This window comes from Macrotis lagotis, chromosome 5 (genome assembly GCF_037893015.1).
Source record: "Macrotis lagotis isolate mMagLag1 chromosome 5, bilby.v1.9.chrom.fasta, whole genome shotgun sequence".
NCBI classification, from domain to species: Eukaryota; Metazoa; Chordata; class Mammalia; order Peramelemorphia; family Peramelidae; genus Macrotis; species Macrotis lagotis.
In genome coordinates, this window is record NC_133662.1 from 210637348 (window position 1) to 210660904 (window position 23557).

General features: G+C 36.0%; 1 protein-coding gene across 4 annotated transcripts in view; it reads left to right on the top strand.

Moving 5' to 3' along the window:
* Nucleotides 1–18929, top strand: part of NTNG1 (netrin G1) — a 460778-nt gene extending 441849 nt beyond the window's left edge. For all 4 annotated transcript variants that reach the window (XM_074188305.1, XM_074188307.1, XM_074188304.1 and 1 more), the window contains one exon: nt 17290–18929. In XM_074188305.1, coding sequence (XP_074044406.1) covers nt 17290–17513 — 224 coding nt within the window. In that variant the 3' untranslated portion in view covers nt 17514–18929. The remainder of the gene's footprint in view (nt 1–17289) is intronic.
* Nucleotides 18930–23557: the final 4628 nt, after the last annotated feature.

Below are 23557 nucleotides of genomic sequence, written 5' to 3' on the forward strand. Positions count from 1 at the left end.
TACTTCCAGCAAAAAGTTATGGTGTCCAAAGACATCATATTCTTGCTTTATTTTGGGGTTTTTATAGGTTTTTGCAAGGCAAATGGGGTTAAGTGGCTTGCCCAAGGCCACACAGCTAGGTAATTATTAAGTGTCTGAGACCGGATTTGAACCCAGGTACTCCTGACTCCAAGGCCGGTGTTTTATCCACTACGCCACCTAGCCGCCCCGACATCATATTCTTGCAAGAGATTTGATGTGTTTGGATTAGAGTGCATGGGAAGAAGTAGAGTATAAGACTGGAAAGTTTAGAAGAGAGTATCTTTAAAAGCCAAAAAAGAGGATTTCATATTTGATTCTAGAGGCAATGATAAGTCTCTGTGCTTTAAATTTTATTTTGACATGATAGTGGCATATGGAGTTGAGTAGAAAGATCCTTGAGCTGAAGAAAACAACCAGCAAGTTAATGAAGTAGTCCAGCCCTAAGGTGGTCAGAGTCTATACCTGAGGGGTAGTTGCATGAGTTATATGAGTAGAGAAATGTTATAAAGGTAGAATGACAAGACATGGCAGCATATAGAATATGATGGGGAACTTCAAGAGAGAAATCGTGGATAATACTGAGGTTGTAAGTCTGAGGAGAATGATGGTGAGAAGTTAGAAGAGGGAAGGATTAAGGAAGAAATTTGTTCATGATGCATGTATTGCAAATTGGAGTGCCTATTCATCAGTTGTGAAAATGAGGAATCCAAGCTTTTTCCAGTTAGTTACTGTGAGTTAGTGTCTCTCCTGAGGAACCACCTCATTTGGGTTTAGCTTCAAGACGCAAAAGGTAATCTCTGAGTTATACAGGAAAGAATTATCTTGGTTCTAGGTCCTGTTTGTTTCTTTCTTGTGAAAGGATGAAATGGGGAACTGAACCAGTCATTCATATTGAGAGGGAGTGTCCCTTAAAATGAAAATTGGCAGCAAACTAGACTGGCTATACACTTAGTTCTGTGATACTGTGAAATATGAATTGTTTTCCATTTTGAGTGCCATATCTTAAAATGGATGTTCATAACCTGGAGATTAGACAGGAAGGCAATGTGACATGTGAAGATTTGAAAGAAAAAAAGGAAAGAGAAGACATAAGAGTATACTTGTCTGCAAGTATTTGAAGGATTGTAAAATGGAGTGGGGACTGACTTATTCAATTTGTTCTGAAATAGAACTGAGACTCAAAGGTGGATGTTGCAGAAAGGCAAACTGAGGTTTGATGTCAGAAAACATCGAAATCATCTGGAGCTATCCAATCTATCAAAATGGGTTCTCCCTGGAGGCACAGGTTTTCCATCTAATGTTTCCAAGTAAAGTTCAGATGACCAATTGTCACGAATGCTACGGAGGAGATTTTTGTACCTTTATTGACTGATTAAGATGGTTATTGAAGTCCCTTCCAACAATATTCTGTGATCAATGTCATCTTTATTTTAACTGGAAAAGACACAGACACAGTCTCTATAATCTAGGCTATCATCAAGGACTAAGTAAAGGAATAAAAATGGTTTGGACTTCTGGACAAAGACTATTTCTGTAAATGTGATCTACTCTCACTCTCATTTTGCTCTTTTCACCACATCTAACATGCTTTAGAATATTCCCATTTGTACTTCCTCATGGTGGGGGTAGAAAGGATAAACAATACATGTAATTCAGATTCAGACACCTCCTAATTGACTGATATTTTCCACATTTTTTTCATTGTCTTGACTTCATATTTTTTTTTTTACTTTCTTTCCTCTCACCTTAAAGATATTGACATCAATATGTTTTGCTTTGACAATGAAATTATCAGGGAAATAATTTTGTTTCATTCTGACATAAAAGTACTTTCCAAGAAGTTGGTTTGACATTGTCAGGAGATAGTAGGATGCTGAGGCCCAATGAAGGCAAGACGGAATTAGAATAGATTCTTGTGTTTAAAAAATAGGAAAAAGTTACTGCAGAGTTCTACAGCTATTTTTCATACTTAAATTTTAAAAATCCTAAGAGGGTTTAGATGATACTTAGAGTTATTTCTGCCAAGTATACTTAAGAAAAAATTAAGTCTCTAAGGAAATATTTGGCTATAGCTTGACAAGGAGGAATGGGGAAATTAAATTTTCACTCTACAAAATATTTTTAAGTATTGCAATATGTGATCTTTTTTCCACAGAGAACAAATAATGATCATATATGAAGCAATAATATAGGTATCTCCTTTCAAGTGCACATACCATTCTCCATTTTTCAATGTTAGAGATCAAGTACTGAACGCTTGGAGTATCACTACCCAGTATAAGTGGAACTTTAGGAGGTTTTTCTTTATTACCATACATATATATATATATATATATATATATATATATATATATATATATATATATATATGATATATATATTGATATAGAGGATGTACACTTTTACTAGGTAATGGGAATAAAAAATTTGAAAAATGGTAAAGTACTTATTATTGAGGAGTTTGCATTCCAAGGATGGAAAGCACTCTTAGGAAACTGAGGGACAAAGCAATGTAAAACTAATAATCTTATTTATTCCCTTAGTTATCAACAATTGAGATTCATGTGTCAAACTACCTATAGGATATCTCCACTTAGATATCCCATTTCCATGCAAAAATGTGTGTGTTCATTTGCGTGTTGTATACACACATGCATCTCTATTTATTATCTAAATATCATCAATAGCATGAGAGCTATAGGATATTTTACAAAGGAAAGGCATTTTATTGAAGGAGAAACAGAGGGGGAAGAGAATGAGCATAGAGCCATGACAGAAGCTATGCTAAGTGCTTTATAAATATTTATTCATTTGATTCTCACAACAACCCTTTCAAGGAGGGGCTATTATTGCTCTTATTTTACAGGTGAGGATAATTAAGCAGAGAAGTTTCGAACAAGTTCAAGGTCACTCCAAAAGTGACTATCTGAAACATGTTTCTTGATTCTTAATTCTAACACTCAAGCCACTGTATCCCCTAGCTGTCATGAGGATATCCTTGGTAAAGTTATGACACTAAGCTATTTATAGGTCTAGCTCTAAATGAGTCAGCAAACAGAAAAGATTCTAAGGGGGTGTGGAGGGACAGAGATGCAAAGTAATCAAGTTTTCTTTGGGGCTTCTCAACTCTTAGATCCATGGCCTTCTGACTTGAGTCTAAGTTTGACTTCATACTATAGCTGTGTGGACCTAGGTCAATAACTTAGCTGACTCCGTTTCCTTCCTCTCCTCACCTATGTTGTTTCCCCCTCTCCAAATATAAATACATCAGTATACAAATTTATTTTTTTTAATCTGGACATGCTATTTCATCTCTGTAAGATCATAAGTTTTTGGATTTACCTCCTTGGTAACCAAAGCCTGAAATTAATAAGGATTTTAATTGTAAATTTTAGAAGGATCTTCTCATGACATCCTACTGCAAGAAAGTTGTGGATGAGAGAAAAATGGCATATTTTATGCAAGCCTCAGTAGAATTAGGAATAAGAAAAATTTGTATCATTTGTGGTTTTTTAAAGCATTTTGATTTGTTACATGAAAATAGATAATATAATTGACTTTTACAAAAAGAATATATCAATAACATGTGGTTTTTAATAATATGGAAAAACATAATCATGTAATAGTACTGCTATTATCTTACTCAATTTTAACTTTATTGGTTCCACTATATCTAAACATGATATACTTGAGCATACCTTCCTTTACTCCACCCTTCACCATTTTAACAGTTCTTAATGTTATTTAGTTGTTTTTCAGTGATGTCCAACTATTCATGATGCCATTTGGAGTTTACTTGGAAGTGATACTGTAATCTTTTCTCTGCTTATTTTTACAGATGAGGAACCTGCAGGTTAAGGGAACTTGCCCAGGGCCACAAAACTAGTATTTGAGTGAGGTCAGATTTGAATTCATGAAGGCAGAGCTCTTTGACTGTCAACCTGGGGCTCTATTCCCTATGCTACCTAGCAATTCATTTTAATAATTAGCATTAGAGAAAAGTGGCAAGAAAGCAATTTTTTCTTAACATTTAACTTCAAAGAAAGTCTTTTCGCTCAGTACTGAATAAGAAACTGGTGATTGTTTAGAAAGGGTTTCTGAGCATCTCATCTGGGAAAGTCTTGCCCTAAACATGATTTTAATACGATATCAATGGTCACTTTTGAGAAAGAACTCACTCATTTTTACCTGGTAGCATTTCAAAGTACATTAATTATACTTGCATGTTTGAAGGTTTTTTTCTTTTTTTTTCTTTTTAGGTCTGTGAAAACTGAGAATTTTCTGCACTTTTAAGTCAATGATACTTATATCAAATTTGAAGTCATCTGACTATGCCTTCCTTTTTTATAACAGATGAGCTTTACTGAAGGTTGTTTGCATATTCTGAATGATGTTTCCACTAAGTGGTCAAGAGGAAGTATCATTCTTTTTTTGTTTAATTTTATTTATTTAAGGCAATGGTGTTAAGTGATTTGCCCAAGGTCACATAGCTAGTTAATTATTCAGTGTCTAAGACTGCATTTGAACTCAGGTCTTCCTGTCTCCAGGGCTGGTGCTCTGCTCACTGTGCCACCTAGCTGCCCCCAGAAGTATCATTTTTCATGAGAGTTGTGCCACTGAAGATTCATTGATAATAGAGAAATCAGAATATGATAGCTGCTCTCTAGGATCAAGCCCTATCACATTTCCCATTTTATCTGACAGCCCTGCTGGAAGCTTCTGTCTTTCTCATCAACTCAGTTTGTTAAGCTATAGCTTACGTTCATTATATAGCAAGCAAAAGAGTGTCACCCAAGACATGGAGTTGCCTTTCCCTGAAAGGCCCTTCATAAGCATCCATCCCTCCATCTGCACAAATGATCCAATTATATCCTGTCTTCCAACAGATTCTCCAATTTTGTCTTCCCCACTTAATAACTTATTTTTAATCTCTTCCTCTCTACTGATTCCTTCCCTATAGTGTACAAACATGTCCATGTCTCCCCAACCCTGCCCCTACCCCAAAAAATCCATCTTGATCTTTTCATTCATGCCATCATTTAAATTTCTTATGCTTTTTGCGGCTAAACACCTTGAAAATGATCTCTAATAGCTACCTACAATTTTCTTCTTTTAATCACTTTTTATCCCCTTATAATCTGACTTTTGACTTTATTGTTCCACCAAAATTGATATCTCAAAAGTTACTAATTATTTCTTACTTGCCAAATCCAATGGCCTTTTCTCAGTTCACATTCTCCATGACCTCTCTGATGACTGATTTTGACACTGATGATCACTCTCTCTTCCTTGATACTCTCTCCTCTCTAGGTTTTTGGGACACTTCTCTCTACTGGTTCTCATAGCTATTCAATTACTTCTTAGTCTCTTTTGCAGGGTTTTCAATAAAGTCATATCTATTAACTGAAGGAGTTTCACAAGGTTCTGTCCTAGGTCTTCTTTTTCTCTGTCTAGAAGGCTTCACTTGGCATCTCATCAGCTCCCATAGATTTAATTACCATCTCTATGCTAATGATTTTTAAATCTAATTATCTTGCTCTAACCTGTCTTCTGACTTTAAATCTTGAATTTACAACTATGTTTCAGATATCTCAAACTAGATGTTTTATAGACATTTTAAACTAAACATGTCCCAAACCTGAACTCATTAACTTTCTTCTAAATGTTTCTACTCTCCTAACTTCCCTATTACTATCAAAGGACACATATACCTCTCAATCACTCAGGTTCCCAACCTGGATGTCATTCTCAACTCCTCACTATCTCTCGAAGAGGCCTGTTGATTTCACCTGTGCAAATCTTCTAGAATATTCCTATTCCTTTTCTTCTGACACTGCCACTATATTGGCTTAGGCCCTCATCACCTGTTTCTTGGATTATTCCAACAGTCTATTAGTGGATCTGCCTGCCTCAGGTCTCTCCCCATATCAATCCATCCTCCATTCAGCTACCAAAGTGATTTTTCTAAAGTATGCTATTGACCATTTCACCTCACATCTCCCCCATAGGTTCCATACACCATCCAAGATCAAATATAAAATCCTCTTTTTGGCATATAAATTTGTTCACATCCTTTAGCCTTCCAGTCTTTTACAATTTACTCCCTGCTGCATGTTCTTTGGTCTAGTGACACTGGCCTTAAATGTAACACTCCATCTCTCAGTTCTATGCATTTTCTCTGCCTAGCTCTCATGTCTGGTCTTCTCTCCCCCTCTCCATCTCTGCCTCCTAGCTTCCCAGGCTTCCTTCACATCCCAGCTACGATCCCATCGTTTATAGGAAGGCTTTCTCAAGGTCTCTTAATCCTCGAACTTCTCCTCTATTAGTTTTTTTTTTCCTATTTGTACTATGTAGCTTATTTATCCTGTATTTAAGTACCATAGCTATTTGTTGTATTCTCCCCCATTAGACTATCAGTTCTTTGAGGGTAGGGAATTAACTTTTGTCACTTTTTATATCTCCAGTCCTTAACGTAGTATCAGACATGTAACAGACACTTAATTTTACTGACTTACTGATAGATTTTAATGTAGTTCTTAATGCTTCTAAGACCCATGCCCTAGCATTACACATTGTCTTCTTATACATAAAGAATTTTAAAGCATTCAACTTCCAAAGATTTCAAATACCATACAACACATGTATTCTACAGATCCCATATATATATATGAACATATACTAAATATGCTTTATATTTACTTTATATAGTATATTTAACATACTATATGTACATATATACACATATATGCACACATAAATACACTCACATACACACATACACACACACACATATATGTTTTTTGTTTTATTTGAGGTTTTTTTTAGATTTTTGCAAGGCAAAGGGGTTAAGTGACTTACCCAAGGTTACACAGCTAGGTAATTAGCAAGTGTCTGAGGTCATATTTAAACTCAGGACCTCTTGAATCCAGGGCCAGTGCTCTATTTACTGTGCCACCTAGCTGCCCCACAAATATATTCTTATAACCTATTTTGAACCTGACCTAATATTTCATTAATAATAGGAGCTCTCCAACTGTGGAAGCTCCTTCAATCAACCTATATTTTCAACTCTTCTGTAATTTATCATCTTAGGGAGTTGTCTGAGAAGCTGAGAGTTTAAGTGACTTGTTCTGAATTACACATATTGGATGTGTTAGAGACAGACCAAGCCACAATTCCCCTTGATAGTAAAACAATAATTATATTAATAAAAGCTGACATTTATAGAGGTCTTGAGGGTTTACAAAGTACTTGATGTACATTCCATCTTATTTAATCTCTACAACTATCCTGTGGACTTGTTCTTTATTTTATGCCCATTTTAAAGTTCAGATAAGTCAAATACCTTGACCTGAATATAAGCTCCTTGAAATTAGGATTTGTCTTATTTTTGTATTTATTTTTTTTAGTTTTCTATTTTTAACATTTTATTTATTTTGAGTTTTACAATTTTCCCCCCAATCTTCCTTCCCCCAACCCACAGAAAGCAATCTGTTAGTCTTTACAGTGTTTCCATAGTATGCACTGACCTAAGTTGAATGTAATGAGAGAGAAATCATATCCTATTTGCATATGTTTTGAGAGAGTTCATCCCATTCACATTCAAAGTTATAATTACTAACTCTTTATTGCCCTCCATGCTATCTTCCCTCTGTTTGTATTTTACCTTTTTCCCCCATCCATATTCCCTAGTATTTTGCTTCTGAATACCACCATGTTCAGTGTGTTTGTCCTCTTATGTCAACCCCCCTCCCCTTTCTTTCCCTTTCCCTTCTTCCCTCCCTTCCTACTATTAGTTCCCCTTTTCTCCCCCCTCCTCATCTCCTCCTTCCCCTTTTCCCCTTTTTAATACTTGAAAGGTAAGATAAGTTTCTTAACTAACTGAGTATTTGTGTAAGTTAACTTTAAGCTAAGTCTGATGAGAAGAAAATTCAGGTGGTTCTCAGCTTCTCCCTTCTTCCCCTTTATTACAATAGGTCTTTTATACCTCTTAATGTAATGAGACTTACCCCATTCAATCTCCTCCCTCTTCCTGTCTCCTTACTGTTCCCCTTTTTAAGGAGGTGTTGTTTTAAAATCATTCTATCTGAGTCACAGAAAAGTCATGAGTTTCCATCACTTCTGGTTAAGTATGTTCTCTCTAATAGAGTTACAATTCTCAAGAGTTACGAGAACCTTTCTCCCAAGTGGGTATATAGCTAGTTTCATCTTATTGGAAAGAAGTTTTTTTTTACTTTCCCCCCCCCCTTTTTAACCTTTTCATGTGTCTCTTGAGCCTCCTGTTTGATGTCCAAATTTTCTAGTAAACTCTGGTCTTTTCATCAGGAAATGTTGGAAGTGTCCCATTTCATTAAATGCCCATCTTTTTCCCTGGAAGAGAAGGTTCAGCTTTGCTGGGTAGTGGATTCTTGGCTGCATTTCAGGCTTCCTTGCTCTTTAGAATATCTCATTCCAGGAACTTTGATCCCTTAATGATGATGCAGCCAAATCCTGTCTAATCCTTACTGTGGCTCCTTAGTATCTAAATTACTTCTTTCTGACTGCTTCTAGGATTTTCTCTTTTATCTGGTTGTTCTGGAATTTGGTCACAACATTCCTTGGTGTTTTCATTTTAGGATCTCTTGCCAGAGGGGATGGATGTATTCTTCCAATAACAATTTTGTACTCTGGTTCCATGATATCAGGGGACTTTTCTATCACTAAATCCTGTAATATTAAGTCCAGGCTTTTTTTCCCCCTCTCTTCAATGTTTTCAAGAAGACCTGTAATTCTCAGGTTTTCCCTTCTCCATTGGTTCTCAAGGTCAGTGGCTTTGCTGATGAGGCATTTTACATTTTCTTCTATTTTTTTGCTTTTTTTTGTTTTGTTTAACAGGCTCTTGCTGTCTCATGAAGTCATTAGTTTCCACAGACTCCATTCGTTTTTTTAGAGAAGAATTTTCTTCATTTACCTTTTGCAACTCCTTTTCCAATTGTTCAATTCTATTTTTAAAGAGTTTTCCATTTGACCAATTGAGGTTTTGAGTGAATTATTTTCTTTTTGCATTTGTCCAATTGTATTTTCCAGTGGTTTGTTTTCTGGTTACAAAATATTGATTGTCTCTCCCAAATCTTCCAATTTATTTTTTAAACTCCTTCCTGATTTCTTCATGGAAGTCCTTCTGTGCTGGAGACTAGATCGTGTTCACCTCAGAGGTTCTAGGTGTCTCTGAATTAGGGTCTTTTCCTTCTAGGAATTTTTCTATGTATCCCCCTTTGCTTCTGGCCTTTCTTCATTTTACTAAGACCTTATGTGGGCAAAGGGCTGGTTCACAGAGGTTTGGTGTTGATATCTCTAGAGGCTTTACTTACTGGGTTTAGTAACTCCAAATGTACTTGCCAGAAGCCTGTGTTGGTTGCTTTCTCTGGAGTTTCCCTGACCTTAATTTAAGACCCTTTCCCTTAACTTGGAGTGGGTGGATGGAACTGTTGAGTATTTTTATCTTTGATCAATGGTGGATTTTTCCCTAGGGCAAGGTAATTGCTCTCCCTATTCTCAGTTGAGGGAGATCTTCTGCTCACATGCCTGGGGCTGAGGTGGGCTGTAATTGTGTTTTTCCTGGAAGAGTTTTCAGGTGAAATGAAGCACTGAAATTATCCCTCCAGCTCTGCCAGCAAGCTCCAGACCTTCATTACCACAACCAAGGCCTCTGCTCCCTAGTTGGCTGATCACGCTTCAGGCTTGCCCCGCTTTTAGGCTTTCAGGATCTCACCCGCCCTGCTGATCAGGCTAGTGGAGTTCTCAGGCTCTGACTCTGTCCTATGCTCCTGGCAGAGTGAGCCCTCTGTACCCAGCTCACCCAGGATCACAGAGGACAAACCTTGAGGTAGATCTTCTTCTCCTAGTTTCTCTTTCTGGGTTTTATGGATCAGATTTCTGTTAGAGATTTGTTTCATATTATTTATGAGCAAAGATCAGAAGATTAGCACTGTGCCTGTCTTCTCTGCCACCATCTTGTTATTTTTTTGTCTTTATATTCCTGTAACTGGAATAGTACTTGGCACAAAATAGGTGATGACGGACTAAGTGTTTGTTAGCCAATTGATTCATTGGAAGATCATATAGCAAGTCATTGAGCAAGATGGGGTTTTAATCTCAATCTTCCTGACTTCAAATCCATTTCCCCCCCATATTTGTAAGGAGGTATAAGTAGTTTCCTGTATTTTAGTCCTCCCTACCAATTGCAACTATGCTATCACTGTTTAAAGACTATTTCCCACTATAACTAATATAAGAGAATGCCCATTGGAAGTGGGTATGAATGTCATTTTCCTGAAAAATTATATATCCTAAGGTATTATGGTATATGTCTGTCCTAAGGTATTTTATAATCCTAAGGTATTTTATATATCCTAAGGTATTAAGGTATTATCATAATACTCAGTTTGAAAACAGTCAACTTTCATTCAAAGACTCCATATATCATCCAACACATATTTATTCTACAGATTCCAAACACACATCAAATGTATACATCAGGTTTTTTTTTCACTCTCTAATCTATATGGAGGTGTCATCAGGAAAATGTTGCTTATTTTCTGCTTTCTAATTAGATATCTTAAATTAGAAAGACAGTTTTAACTCATTAGTTTGAAGGAAATGCATCTACCCACCTAACCTACTTACTATGAGCTCCCTTTATAAGAAAGGATTTCAGAAGAATTTTAGAAGAGTTTGTGGTTATCTTGTACTTTAAACTTTTTTCAAAGCACTTTAATATAGTTTCCTTTATTTGATCTTCAAAATGAATATCCCTGTGAGGAAATCTCAAGGGCATATTTTATTAGCATCATTTTATAGATAGATGAAACATCTGAGCCATAATGAAATTAAGTGACCTGACCAAGCTAGTTACATAGCTAGTTAGCTGCAAAGCCATCACCAGATACCACTGCAGGCATCTGAGATGCCCTTTAAGATCTACTTCAACCAACTAAGTCAATTAGGATTACACAAATAAATGTAAAAATCATCTGTAAAAGAAGAAGTTAAGGTTATGGTGTATTTGATAGTCAGTTGGTTGCCTAACTTTTTTGTTAATTCAAAAAGCCTCACCATTGAAAAATTCATATACAAATAATCAAAATTTGAAGATGAACTTAGAAGGCATCCATTTAGTCTAAACTGTTTATGTTATACTTAAAGAAACTGAGATCTAGACAGACTTTTCATTGATTACTTTGAAGTTTCATAGACCAAGGAAAAAAAGTGAGATTTTTCACTAAATTCATTTTCAATATTTCTCAGTTTTACAGTTCATTAAAAGGACTGACCATAAAGGACTGACACCATAATCTTTTCTGTTTTCTGGACTCATAAGCCTTATTTTATTCATTGATTCATCTTCCAATTACTTGGCAAATCTTGTTGATTTTTACTTCAGTATGTCTCAGATACACTCTACAATCATACTCATTTATCTCCTAACTTCATCCAGGTCTTCACCCTTATTATTGAAACATTATCCATTCTCTTTTACTGACTTCTGACTTAATCTTTTTTTTCTCAGATCTGTGATTTTATTGATTTAAGGAATCCCTAGTGAGGGAACCTCCTCAATGACAACATATTAGTAACTTTTTGGCACCTTAATAGTTTTCAAGTCTTTCCTAGGGCTTTGAGAGGCTAAATGGGTAGCTTGCCCGGGGTGACACACTCATTACATATTAGAGGGGGCATCTGCCCTGAACTTTGAAGCCAGTCCTTTTTCTATGTCTGTTCTCATTATGGAAAAAACAATAATAAAATAAACCCTTTCATCATATCATTTCCTTCTTTAAAAAACAAAACAAAAAACTAGCAATTCTGTTGTTATCACTTTTGGCCAACTCCTCAGACTGGATGAAGGGAAAAAAAAACAGTGACTGACATTTATATATCATTTAAGAATTACAAAGTTCTTCACACACACATTATTTCATCTGACCCTATCAGTGTGATGTAAATATTAAGTATTACAGGAGAAGAATTTGACACCAAGAGGCTAACAGACAGTTCTAGGGCCATCCAACTAAGTTGTATCTAGGTCAGATTTCCAACCCAGGTCTAGCACTCTATCAACTACACAATTGTGTCTGCTAGGTGGCCCAGTGGATAGAGCACTGACCTTGGAGTCAGGAAGATCAGAATTCCTAGCTTCCCAGACACTTCACTGACTAACTGTATGACCTTGGGCAAGTCACTTAAACATGATTGCTTCACATCCAGAGGCATCTCCAGTCATTCTGATTCATATCTAGACACTGGACCCAGATGACTGAAGGAAAAAGTGAGGCTAGTAACTTAGTACAACACTCAAATCCAATTCACATGCTTGTCATGGCATCATCTCCCTGATAACATGGTCTTCTTCAAGAATGAAGGACAAACATCATCACCAAAGTTGCAGTCAAGTCAACAAGCATGAATTGAACATGAATTATGTGTCATCCTCTTGGGATATAAAGAAAAGGGAAAGAAGTCATGCCTGAAATCAAGGAGCTCACTGTCCAGTCAGAACAAGATAAATACAGATCTCATTTAGTACAATCTCAGAGAGAAGTCACTAAGATTGAGTAAGGAGGGAGGGTTTCTTGTAGAAGGTAAGACTTTAGCTGAGACTTGGAAAACAAAACAAAACAGAAAAAATAAAAACAGAAAGTCATTAATCATGATATCCACTCCCCACACACTTTCAAACTTATCTCCTGAATCCTGCATCCTCTCCACTATGGTCGTCAGTCTATTCATCACCCCTGCCATCTACTGCCCTTTCCCAGCAAAATGCATCCTTCTCTCTCCATATATATCTATCACCTCCTCCCAGACCCAGAAAAAAATTACCTTCTAAGAAGTTTTCTTTGAATTGTATACCTTTTGTAATTTCATATTCAATTTCATTTCTCCCAGTTCTAGATTACTTCCCTAACTGTCTGATGTCAGCTCTTGTCTGGTGTTGTATCCTCCCACCTGGACTGTGGATTCTGTGAAAGCATAGATGCTATCATTTGTAGCTTGTTTTATAATCAGATCAGGTATACCATTCTACAACCCAAAGAAAAGATTGAAAAATGCTTGTCAGTCAACAGACTAATGCATTCAACTAGAGAAATTCTATGTTTAAAGAGATTTTAAAAAGAGGAATGAATAAGACATTGTGCTAGGATTAGAGAAGGCTCCTTCAAGCAACACTAGAGTTCTCTGATTAGGAAAAAGGCTGGTCGGGGGCAGGTAGGTAGCACAGTGGATAGAGCACTGGCCCTGGAGTTGGGAGTACCCAAGTTCAAATCCAGCCTCAGACACTTAATAATTACCTAGCTGTGTGGCCTTGGGCAAGCCACTTAACCCCATTGCCCTACAAAAAATAAAAATAAAAAAACCTAAAAAAAAAAAGGCTGGTCACCTGTATTCACATTGCATCTGAATTAGAAAGACTGTAACCCCTTGGGGGCAAAATGTCACGTGTTCTGTAAAGGTACCCAACTCAAGACTTGGCCTCTTTAGCTGCAAAACTCCTAACACCCAAACCAGATTAAAATGCAATTGGGAAATGCTTCACAACATAAATTAAAATGCAACATAGATAATACTAATTTATGATTTTCCAAGTCAATGTGCGGCTTGCATGCAGCCATTTCTCGAGTTTTACATCATTGCTATAGAGGATGCTAGAGTAACTTGGGCAGAAATGAAGTGTACTTCAAGTTGCATTCTGTGGTGCATGAGTAGAATCCATAATATTGGAGGAGGCTAAGGCTGGTAGATCACTTGGACTTGGGAGTTTTGAATTGTAATGGGTTATACCCAATAAGGTTTCTGGACAAAATCTGGGAATCAATATGATTAGTCCAATGCAACAAGGAATCACAAAGCTACCTAAGGAGGAATGAACTTTCCCTACTGGGAAAAAGGGAATAGGTCAAAGCTCCTTTGTTGGTCAGAAGGGGGATCAGGCCCCTGAGTGGCAGGTATATTTCCAAGTCTGGGGAAGACAAGAGACCCAATCTCAAAAAAAATTGCTTTTTTTTTCTTTTTTAAGTAACAAGACACCATTTCTTAAGCTGCTATTATGTGTCAAAGACTGAGGATACAAAGACAAGTGAAAAAATTCCTGTCCTCCAGAAATTTTCTTTCTAATGTGGGAAATACCTTGTCTAATTATATGGATAATTTAGACAAAATGAATGTGAAGTCTTTTGGGAAAGGAATAAAATAGCATTTGGAGGAATCACGAAAGACTTCCTGAAAATGGTATTTGAATACAAAACTTAATAAAGATTATGTCATCAACATTTAACTACAGAAGCAACAAAAAGAGCATTACATATTAAACTAGATTGTTTTTTTAAAGTATTATTAAATTTAAAACAGTAACAAAATTTCCCCAAATGTCAATGTCATCTGAACTTTTTTTTTCTTTTTCTGGGTATATTTTTAAAGCGTTCCATTAATACTCTTTTCTTCTATTTTTTCATCTCTATCATTACTCAGCAATCACTCTGCCCCCCAAAGCCCTCCCCCATAATACATATGTATAATGAAGCAAAACAAATTCATACATTGAACCTGTCTGACAAAATGTTTCTTTCTACATTTCTAGTCTAGCATACTTCTTTCAAGAAGGGAAAAGCACACTGCAATTTGTACAGAAAAAAAAAACTATCTTTTTCCCTCCAAACCCCCATAAGAAAATATAACTTGAGACATCTTTTTAGGCACATTATTTTACTTCATTTGGTATAACATTAATTTTAACTAATTCATGGGAACTATTGTTAATATAGAAGTCACTGAATTTTAACTTTTATCATCATTGTTGAAAGACTTAGAAGAAAGAAATTTCTGGTAAATAGCTAATTAATATTCAGGACCAAAATCAGAAGAAAAGGACTGATTTTTAAAAGGAGACATTTAATTAACTATTGATTTGTACTCAATTACTCAAGGCCAGCAATTATCAATATTGATGGAAAGAATATTTCACCACCTCTGTTGCCCGAATGAAAGGGAATGTCTTGTTCAGGAATCTTTTCCCTTAAAGAGTAAGCACTTAATATTCTGTCTTTAAATTCTGGCACCTAATGTCTGATTTGATTATCCTGGGGTACACTATGCAGAAAAATATATTCTGGAATGTCACAAACGCAACTACTGAATACTGAACTGGATTTTATTTTTTAAAAATACACCATCACTTTAATGCCTTTAACCAGCTGGCAAAACTTATTGTTTCTCTAGGTCAGACATGAATTCCAAAATGCATAAATGTACCTCAGGATCTAGTATATTCAATGTTCTATATCCATAATCCCCTTAACTTAATAATAAAGACTGTCATTGGAACATAGCCACAGAAGAACATATTAGAATTTGGAACAGGTATGTGTTATATCAGAATTTCAAAAGTTCTAGCTTCAGGACCATTAATATTCCATGTTGACATTTATAGATTACTGAGTGTGGGTGCATTTCAGAATTATGCCAATGAGCTCTAAAACTACATTTGAGACTAGAAAGGAATTGTTGAGAGAAGCAATAAAATGGGAAGATGCTTATGGGTCACTTTTTATTAACTATGTGGCTATGCACAGGCATTATTTCTCAAGCTTATTTGCCCACACAGAGTAAGCAAGACTTAGTGTGGGAAGAAGTTGCTTTTATAAGGTGACATATTGTTGAATGGAACATGATTTATGAACGGTGCAAGGTCATGTGTCATCATATCTTGGGAGGTAATGATGTGTGTGGGGAGTTTTTTTTTCCTTTTCCTTCTTTTTTTCTCTATTCTGCCTTGTGTTTTTAAAGTACACTGGTCTCAGTGGATCTTGCACATTCTCTGCCATGCCCTCTTCCCCTCTTTCTCTCCTTCCTTTGTATCTGTATTGGTTTTTATTTTTCTGCCTCTTTCTCTGCATCTTTTTTCAGAATCTGCCTCTAATCTCTCTCCTCTCCTCTCATCTCCTTGCTCCCCTTCTCTCTTAACAAAGTTGAATCGATATAGATACATAGATAGATAGATAAATAGATAGATAGATAGATAGATAGACAGACAGATAGACAGATAGACAGAAAGACATACACAGACAGACAGACACAGATTAGATAGGTTCTCTAGGGAATTGATCCAAAAAATGAAAAAAAATTATGGTTTCTAAAAAGTGACTTGCTCTGATTTGCCTCCCACTCTCTACTCCGCCTTCAATACCATCCCTCTCCTATATGTTAAATGCTTAAGCAGCATATGTTGTCTGGAAGTATTCCTGACTTTTCCTGTTTCTTATTGTTTTAATTTCCCTTGGTCCTATTTAATATTCTGCTTAATCAGTGGAACCTTGATTATCTAAAAGAAATGGAGACTTAGAATTAATGAGGATAACCAGAATATCAGAACGATAAGGAGTCTTGAGATGGGGGAAAATGCTTGATGAAGGGCATGACCAAAATTCAGATCCCCTGAATTGTTTTGCTGATTTATTAAAAGCGTTTCTATTAATTGATTGAAATAGCAAAATCTGGATAATCAGGATTTTTTCTGTGAGCATATTACAGAAATGTAGAATCAAGGTAACCTTGGATTCTGCTTCCTATATTTACAAGGCAATAAAAGTCCTAATAGACTGTCAGGATCAAATGTGAATGTTCTTTCTGAGACTCTTTCAATTAAATATATTTTATGTCTTTCGATCTGGATTAAAAGGTGATGTTAACACCCACTTTGGTTGCATGCTGGCTCTCTCAAACCATTTCCTGTTCATACTTTTTGTTTCTATTCTGACACATACATATACACATGCATGTTAGTCAGTAAAACCAGATGAAGGGAGTGTGAGTCACTGATTATACATGCTTAGTTGTTCTAGCAATGTTACTTTGCATTTCTTTTTTTTCCCATTCATTTTACTCAAGCACTGCTATCTTAAAATCAAAGTTCTCCTTGGAAAAATCAGACATTTATGAAAGTTTCCATCCTCATGAAGAGAAGACACTGCCAAACAATGGGTATTAAATTATTTGTATTGTGCCGCCTGAAATGGATGATATTCACCAACTCATATCTGTCCTCCAAAACAGATCTATATGAAAAAAAAAGCTAATTTGATCAAAAATAGAAAACCCCAATTATTTGAAAACTCAAGTTACATTCTTTGAATGTTGGGGGGATAGGGGAAGGGGACAGAAAAGGAAATTAATAGATTGGGGGCTTTACATGCCAGATGAATTTAAATTGATTTTTTTTTCTCCATTTTGCAGCCAATGTATGTGACAATGAATTCCTGCACTGCCAGAATGGAGGGACGTGTCACAACAACGTGAAATGTCAGTGCCCAGCTGGCTACACTGGCATCCTCTGCGAGAAGCTGCGGTGCGAGGAGGCTGGAAGTTGCAGCTCAGACTCTGGTCATAGTGCAAGAGTCCAAGGCTCTCTTACTCTGCTCATGGTTCTGCTAGGAATTACTGGCCCACGCCTCTTTTAGGCTCAGTATACTCTATGGCCTCAAGTTCAGCCAACTGATGGGACTATACCATGGGGAAGCTTAACTAATCTAAGCTTTTGCTACTAACATAGAAAAATACACACACATGTTGAAAAACAAAAGCAACTAAGAAGGCCTAACTGAACTAAGCCATATTAATCAATTGTGGACAGCAATTCCGAGTCGAGACTGTTAATTTCTGACTCCAGACAAGTTGGCAGCTGCTGATATTATTACTACAAATCACAACGTCAGCTGTAGGACTTACTGTGGATTGAAAGGGCTGTAAAAGCCCTCCCCATTCTCACCCCCAAAACAGGGAAAAAAAAAATTTAAAAAAACCAACCTAGAAACACACACACAAACATTTATGCCTCTAATCTGGTGCGTTCTCTTGTACCTCTCTGCCCAGTGTGTGGACCAACCAAATAGAAGCATTCTTTGCTGTCAGTGCATTGTGGGTATAAAGGAAATCTGGTCAAAGCTGCCATATTGGTCTGCTTCAGTCCCTGAATCCCTTCCAACCTGTGCTATAGTGACCGTTGCTCTGTAAGTAACCCTTGTTGGTTGAAAGATTTCTTTGTCTGATGTTAGTGATGCACATGTGTTACAGCCCCTTCCAAAAATATCTCAAGACAGTCATATCTTTGTGTATCTTAGCAGCACTACATCACTCCAGTGCTGGTGTACACCTACGTACAAGAGTGGCTATAAGGGAAAAGAAAAAAGAAAAAAAAAAGAAGTGTATCTATCCTTTTGTATTCAAATGAAGTTATTTTTCTTGAAATAATGTACACTGTAGATTTTTTGTATTATTGCCAATTTGTGTTAAAAGACAATCTGTTAATGTATTTGATTCTAACCAGATAAGAAGACAGTTACATTTTCTTTGTCCTTTTTTTTTCTTTTGGTTTTGTTTTGTTTTGTTTAATTGTGCAGAGATCCCTCTGTATGAGCAACGTGCTGGCATCAAAGAATATCAGTTTACATATATAAAAAGTGTAATAAGATTCCACCAAAGGACATTCTAAATGTTTTCTTGTTGCTTTAATCTGGAAGATTTAAAGAATAAAAATTCCTGCATAAATATATCAGGAATTGGTATTGCCATTTCTTAAGACAAAAAGAAGCCTCCATTGGGCAGATCCACAATCATTTTTACTATTTGTGATGTGGACTGAACATACATTCAGCAGTTGAATTTAGGACTCAGCAAGAAGGATTGTCGTTCTTTATCTTGGACAGCGTCAACAAAATATGGGACCATTTCCACTTGAGAAAATTGTAAAAACAAATGAAAAAATTCTAAGGCCCTGCCAAGATTACATGAAAGCTTTTTGGCAGAACCTTAGAGGGACTTTTCTTAAAGCCATGTGACTTCCCCAGATCAACAATGACACATGATTATATGAGATGGTGAACTATAAGATTCTTAAAATAAAATGTTTACATTGAATGCCCATGAGAGGCAACCTGGAGATCCAGGAAAGTTTCAGGAATATAAGAAATTAGTCATTTAATTCAGACAAGTTCAGATTTAGTATTTAGATCATGTCAAAATATTTTACAGCAAGTAGTCACAAAATGCTACTCTGGCAAATAAAGTTTGCTTTGAGTATTACTAAAGGTGTAATAAATTCTTGCTTTTCCCTTTTATTAGGTCACTTATGTTATATGGCATCAAGGGAAAGAGGAGGGGGAAATGACAGAACAATGTAAAGCTTCCAAGACATGAAAAATCAAGGAGGCTAAAACAATATAAATTGCATTTCCAGCAGGTTGCCATCTTACAGGTAACCAATAGATTATCAATATCATCACAGGGATTTAAAAAAATGATTCACCAACCAGGTCTGGTGTTTGGGGAGATGTCCAACAAGATTTGTGGAACTATATCCTGTAATAATTGAAAATTGTAGAGGGTTTAGTTCCAGTCTATTCATTTTTTACTGGAAAGAGAGTGTGTGTGTGTGTGTGTGTGTGTGTGTGAGAGAGAGAGAGAGAGAGAGAGAGAGAGAGAGAGACACCAAGAGAGAATCAAAGAGAGATGAGAGAGGGATAGATGCAGACAGAGAGAGAGACAGACAGACAGACAGAGACAGTCAGACAAACAGAGACAGACAGACAGAAAGAAAGGAGAGAGGCAGGCTAAATGTCTTAGAGATGTCTTTTGGTAACTGCCCTGGATAAACACTATGGAAGGGAACAGGCTGTTTTATTGGTTTTGTTCCCAGAAAAGCCAATTCAAAGGAGGCAATAAAAGGTAAACAGGTAATGTCTGTGCTGCCAGCAACCCCACTTCCAAGTCCATTGGATGTTTGTTATTCAAACCAGCAGTCTCTGTCAATATATGAAATAAGATAGGATGAAAGAAATTAGGACTTAGGATCAGAGCCAACAGGACCAGCCCCAAATTGGAGACTTATATTAAATGTACACTCATGAAAATAAACAGAAAATTATATTACGGGCTCACCCAGGAAAATAAATGCAAAGACAAGTGACATATGGAACTGGAGATTACTTATAATTAAGTGGATTTCTAATATTAAAATTGGAATTTCAGTTGTCTTAAAGTTTATTAGCACAAACCAAAGGCAGACTGTATAATTATTGGTGAAGATGCACTTTAGCAATCCTTATCCATTCATGGCTTTGTTGAAATGCTCAGGAGCTGTCATCTGCTTATTTCAGAGATTCTGAAAGTTAATTCTAAAGTCAAATGAATGTCATATCACAAATCATTCATCTGAATTTTGTTTCTATGCAGGTATCATCATCTAAATGAACATGGAATGAATTGTTTTCTGCAAACTTAGATGTAGTTAACTGCATTTCATGAAATAATGCAGCCTACATTTAATAAAAATACAATTTTAGGTTATAATTAATGGAAATGGAATTTTCTTTTTCTCCTAGATCCACTACTTTTTAAAAATTTTTATTTAAGGCAATGGGATTAAATGACTTGCCCAAGGTCACACAGCTAGGCAGTTATTAAGTGTCTGAGGCCAGATTTGAACTCAGATTCTCCTGACTCCAGGACAGGTGCCCTATCCACCACACAACCTAGATTACTTTTTTAAAATATTTTATTTATTTTGAGTTTTACAATTTTCCCCCTAATCTTACTTCCCTCCCCCTCCCCCCACAGAAGGCAATTTGCCAGTCCTTACATTGCTTCCAAGGTATACATTGATCCAAATTGAATGTGAAGAGAGAGAAATAATATCCTTAAGGAAGAAACATAAAGTAAAAGAGATAGCAAGATCAGACAATAAAATATCAGATTTTTTTTTCTAAATTAAAAGTAATAGTCCTTGGTCTTTGTTCAAATTCCACAATTCTTTCTCTGGATACAGATGGTATTCTCCATTGCAGACAGCCTCAAATTGTCCCTGATTGTTGCACTGATGGAATGAGCGAGTCCATCAAAGTTGATCATCACCCCCATGTTGTTGTTAGAGTGTACAGTGTTTTTCTGGTTCTGCTCATCTTGCTCATCATCAGTTCATTCAAATCCCTCCAGGCTTCCCTGAATTCCCCCATCCCTCCTGGTTTCCAATAGAACAATAATGTTCCATGACATACACATACCACAGTTTGTTAAGCCATTCCCCAATTGAAGGACATTTACTTGATTTCTAGTTCTTTGCCACTACAGACAAGGCTGTTATCAATATTTTTGTACAAGTGATGTTTTTACCCTTTTTCATCATCACTTCACTGTATAGGCCCAGTACTGGTATTGATGGATCAAAGGGCATGCACATTTTTTGTTTCCCTTTGGGCATAGTTCCAAACTGCTCTCCAGAAAGGTTGGATGAGTTCACACCAACAATGTATTAGTGTCCCAGATTTCCCACAACCCTTCCAACAATGATCATTGGCCTTTCTGGTCATATTGGCCAGTCTGAGATGGGTGAGGTGGTACCTCAGTGATGCTTTCCTTTGCATTTCTCTAATAAGTATTGATTTAGAGAAATTTTTCATATGGCTATGGATTGTTTTGATCTCACCTGCAAATTGCCTTTGCATATCCTTTGACCATTTGTCAATCGGGGAATGGCTTTTAAAAAAAATTTGACTCTGTTCTCTGTATATTTTAAAAATGAGTCCTTTGGCAGAAATACTAGTTGTAAAGATTGTTTCCCAGTTTACTACATTTCTTTTGATCTTGGTTACAGTGGTTTTGTCTGTGCAAAAGCCTTTTAATTTAATGTAATCAAAATCATCTTGTTTGTTTTTAGTGTTGTTCTCCATCTCTTCCTTAGTCATAAACTACTTCCCTTTCCATATATCTGATAGGTAAACTAGTCCTTGATCTCCTAGTTTGCTTATAATATTGTTTTTTATGTCTAAATCCTGTATTCATTTTGATCTTATCTTGATATAAGGTGTGAGGTGTTGGTCTAATCTAATTTTCTTCCATACTAACTTTCAATTTTCCCAGCAGTTTTTATCAAAGAGAGAGTTTTTATCCCAATAGTTGGATTCTTTGGGTTTATCAAATATCAAATTACTATAATCATTTCCTGCTACTGCACCTAGTCTATTCCACTGGTCCACTGCTATTTCTTAGCCAATACCAGACAATTTTGATGACTGATGCTTTATAACATAATTTTAGATCTGGTAGGGCTAAGCCACCTTCTTTTGCACTTTTTTCATTGAATCCCTGGAAATTTTTTTACTTTTTATTTCTCCATATGAATTTACTTACCACCTTGTCTAACCCATTAAAGTAATTTTTTAGAATTTTGATTGGTAGGGCACTAAACAGATAGTTTAGTTTTGGTAGAATTGTCATTTTTATTATATTAGCTCAACCTATCCATGAGCAGTTGATATTTGTCCAGTTATTTAAATCTGATTTTATTTGTATGAGAAGTGTTTTGTAATTGTTTTCAAAAAATATCTGAGTCTGCCTAGGCAAATAGACTCCCAGGTATTTTATATTGTCTGAGGTTACATTGAATGGGATTTCTCTTTCTAACTCTTCCTGCTGTATCTTGCTAATCATATACAGAAAAGTTGAGAATTTATGAGGGTTTATTTTATATCCTGCAACTTTGCTAAAGTTGCTAATTGTTTCCAGTAGTTTTTTGGATGATTTCTTGGGATTCTCTAGGTATGCTATTATGTCATCTGCAAAGAGGGAGAATTTTGTCTCTTCCTTCCCAATTCTAATTCCTTCAATTTCTTTTTCTTCACTTATTGCTGAAGTTAACATTTATAATACAATATTGAATAGTAGTGGTGATAATGGGCATCCTTGTTTCACCCCTGATCTTATTGATCCATTACTTTTTTAAAAGCACATAACTTCAAAACAAATTCAGACTTAGACAATTTCTTTGATTTTGCATATCAAATTTAGTGTAATTACCAAGCTTGAATATTGAATCATTTTAAGAGAATTATTAGAGAATCAGTGGGACCAGAAACCTAAGTCGTCTTCTCAAAAATCATTGGCTCCCCTATTGTCTTTTGGAACTTCTAATCTTTTTTTCATTAATTAAGTTAGAAATGTAAGTCCCACAATAATTTTTTTTTTTTAGTTTTTGCAAGGCAGTGGGGGTTAAGTGGCTTGCCCAAGGCCACACAGCTAGGTAATTATTATGTGTCTGAGGCCGGATTTGAACTCAGGTACTCCTGACTCCAGGGCTGGTGCTCTATCCACTGCACCACCTAGCTGCCCCTGTCCCACAATAATTTAATATACCTCTTACTCCCAATATGAAAATAGAGATTATCTGGTAAAAAAAAAGATGTTTTTGGTCTTATCACATTGCCTCTGTTCACATGTAATGATGAATCCCACAAAATTCTAAGAAATGGAACTAAAGATCCAGCTATGGAAGAAGCATGCTTCTTTCAGAAATGGAATGAAGCTTCTATACTATTGTGGTAGGTAAGTGACCCTTACTGAAATTCAATTTAAAAAGTAGATTTGAGTTCAAATCCTGCCTCTCATTCTTTTTACCTGCATGCCTTTGGACAAATCACTTAATTTACCTCATCTGAGAAATAACGGAATTGAA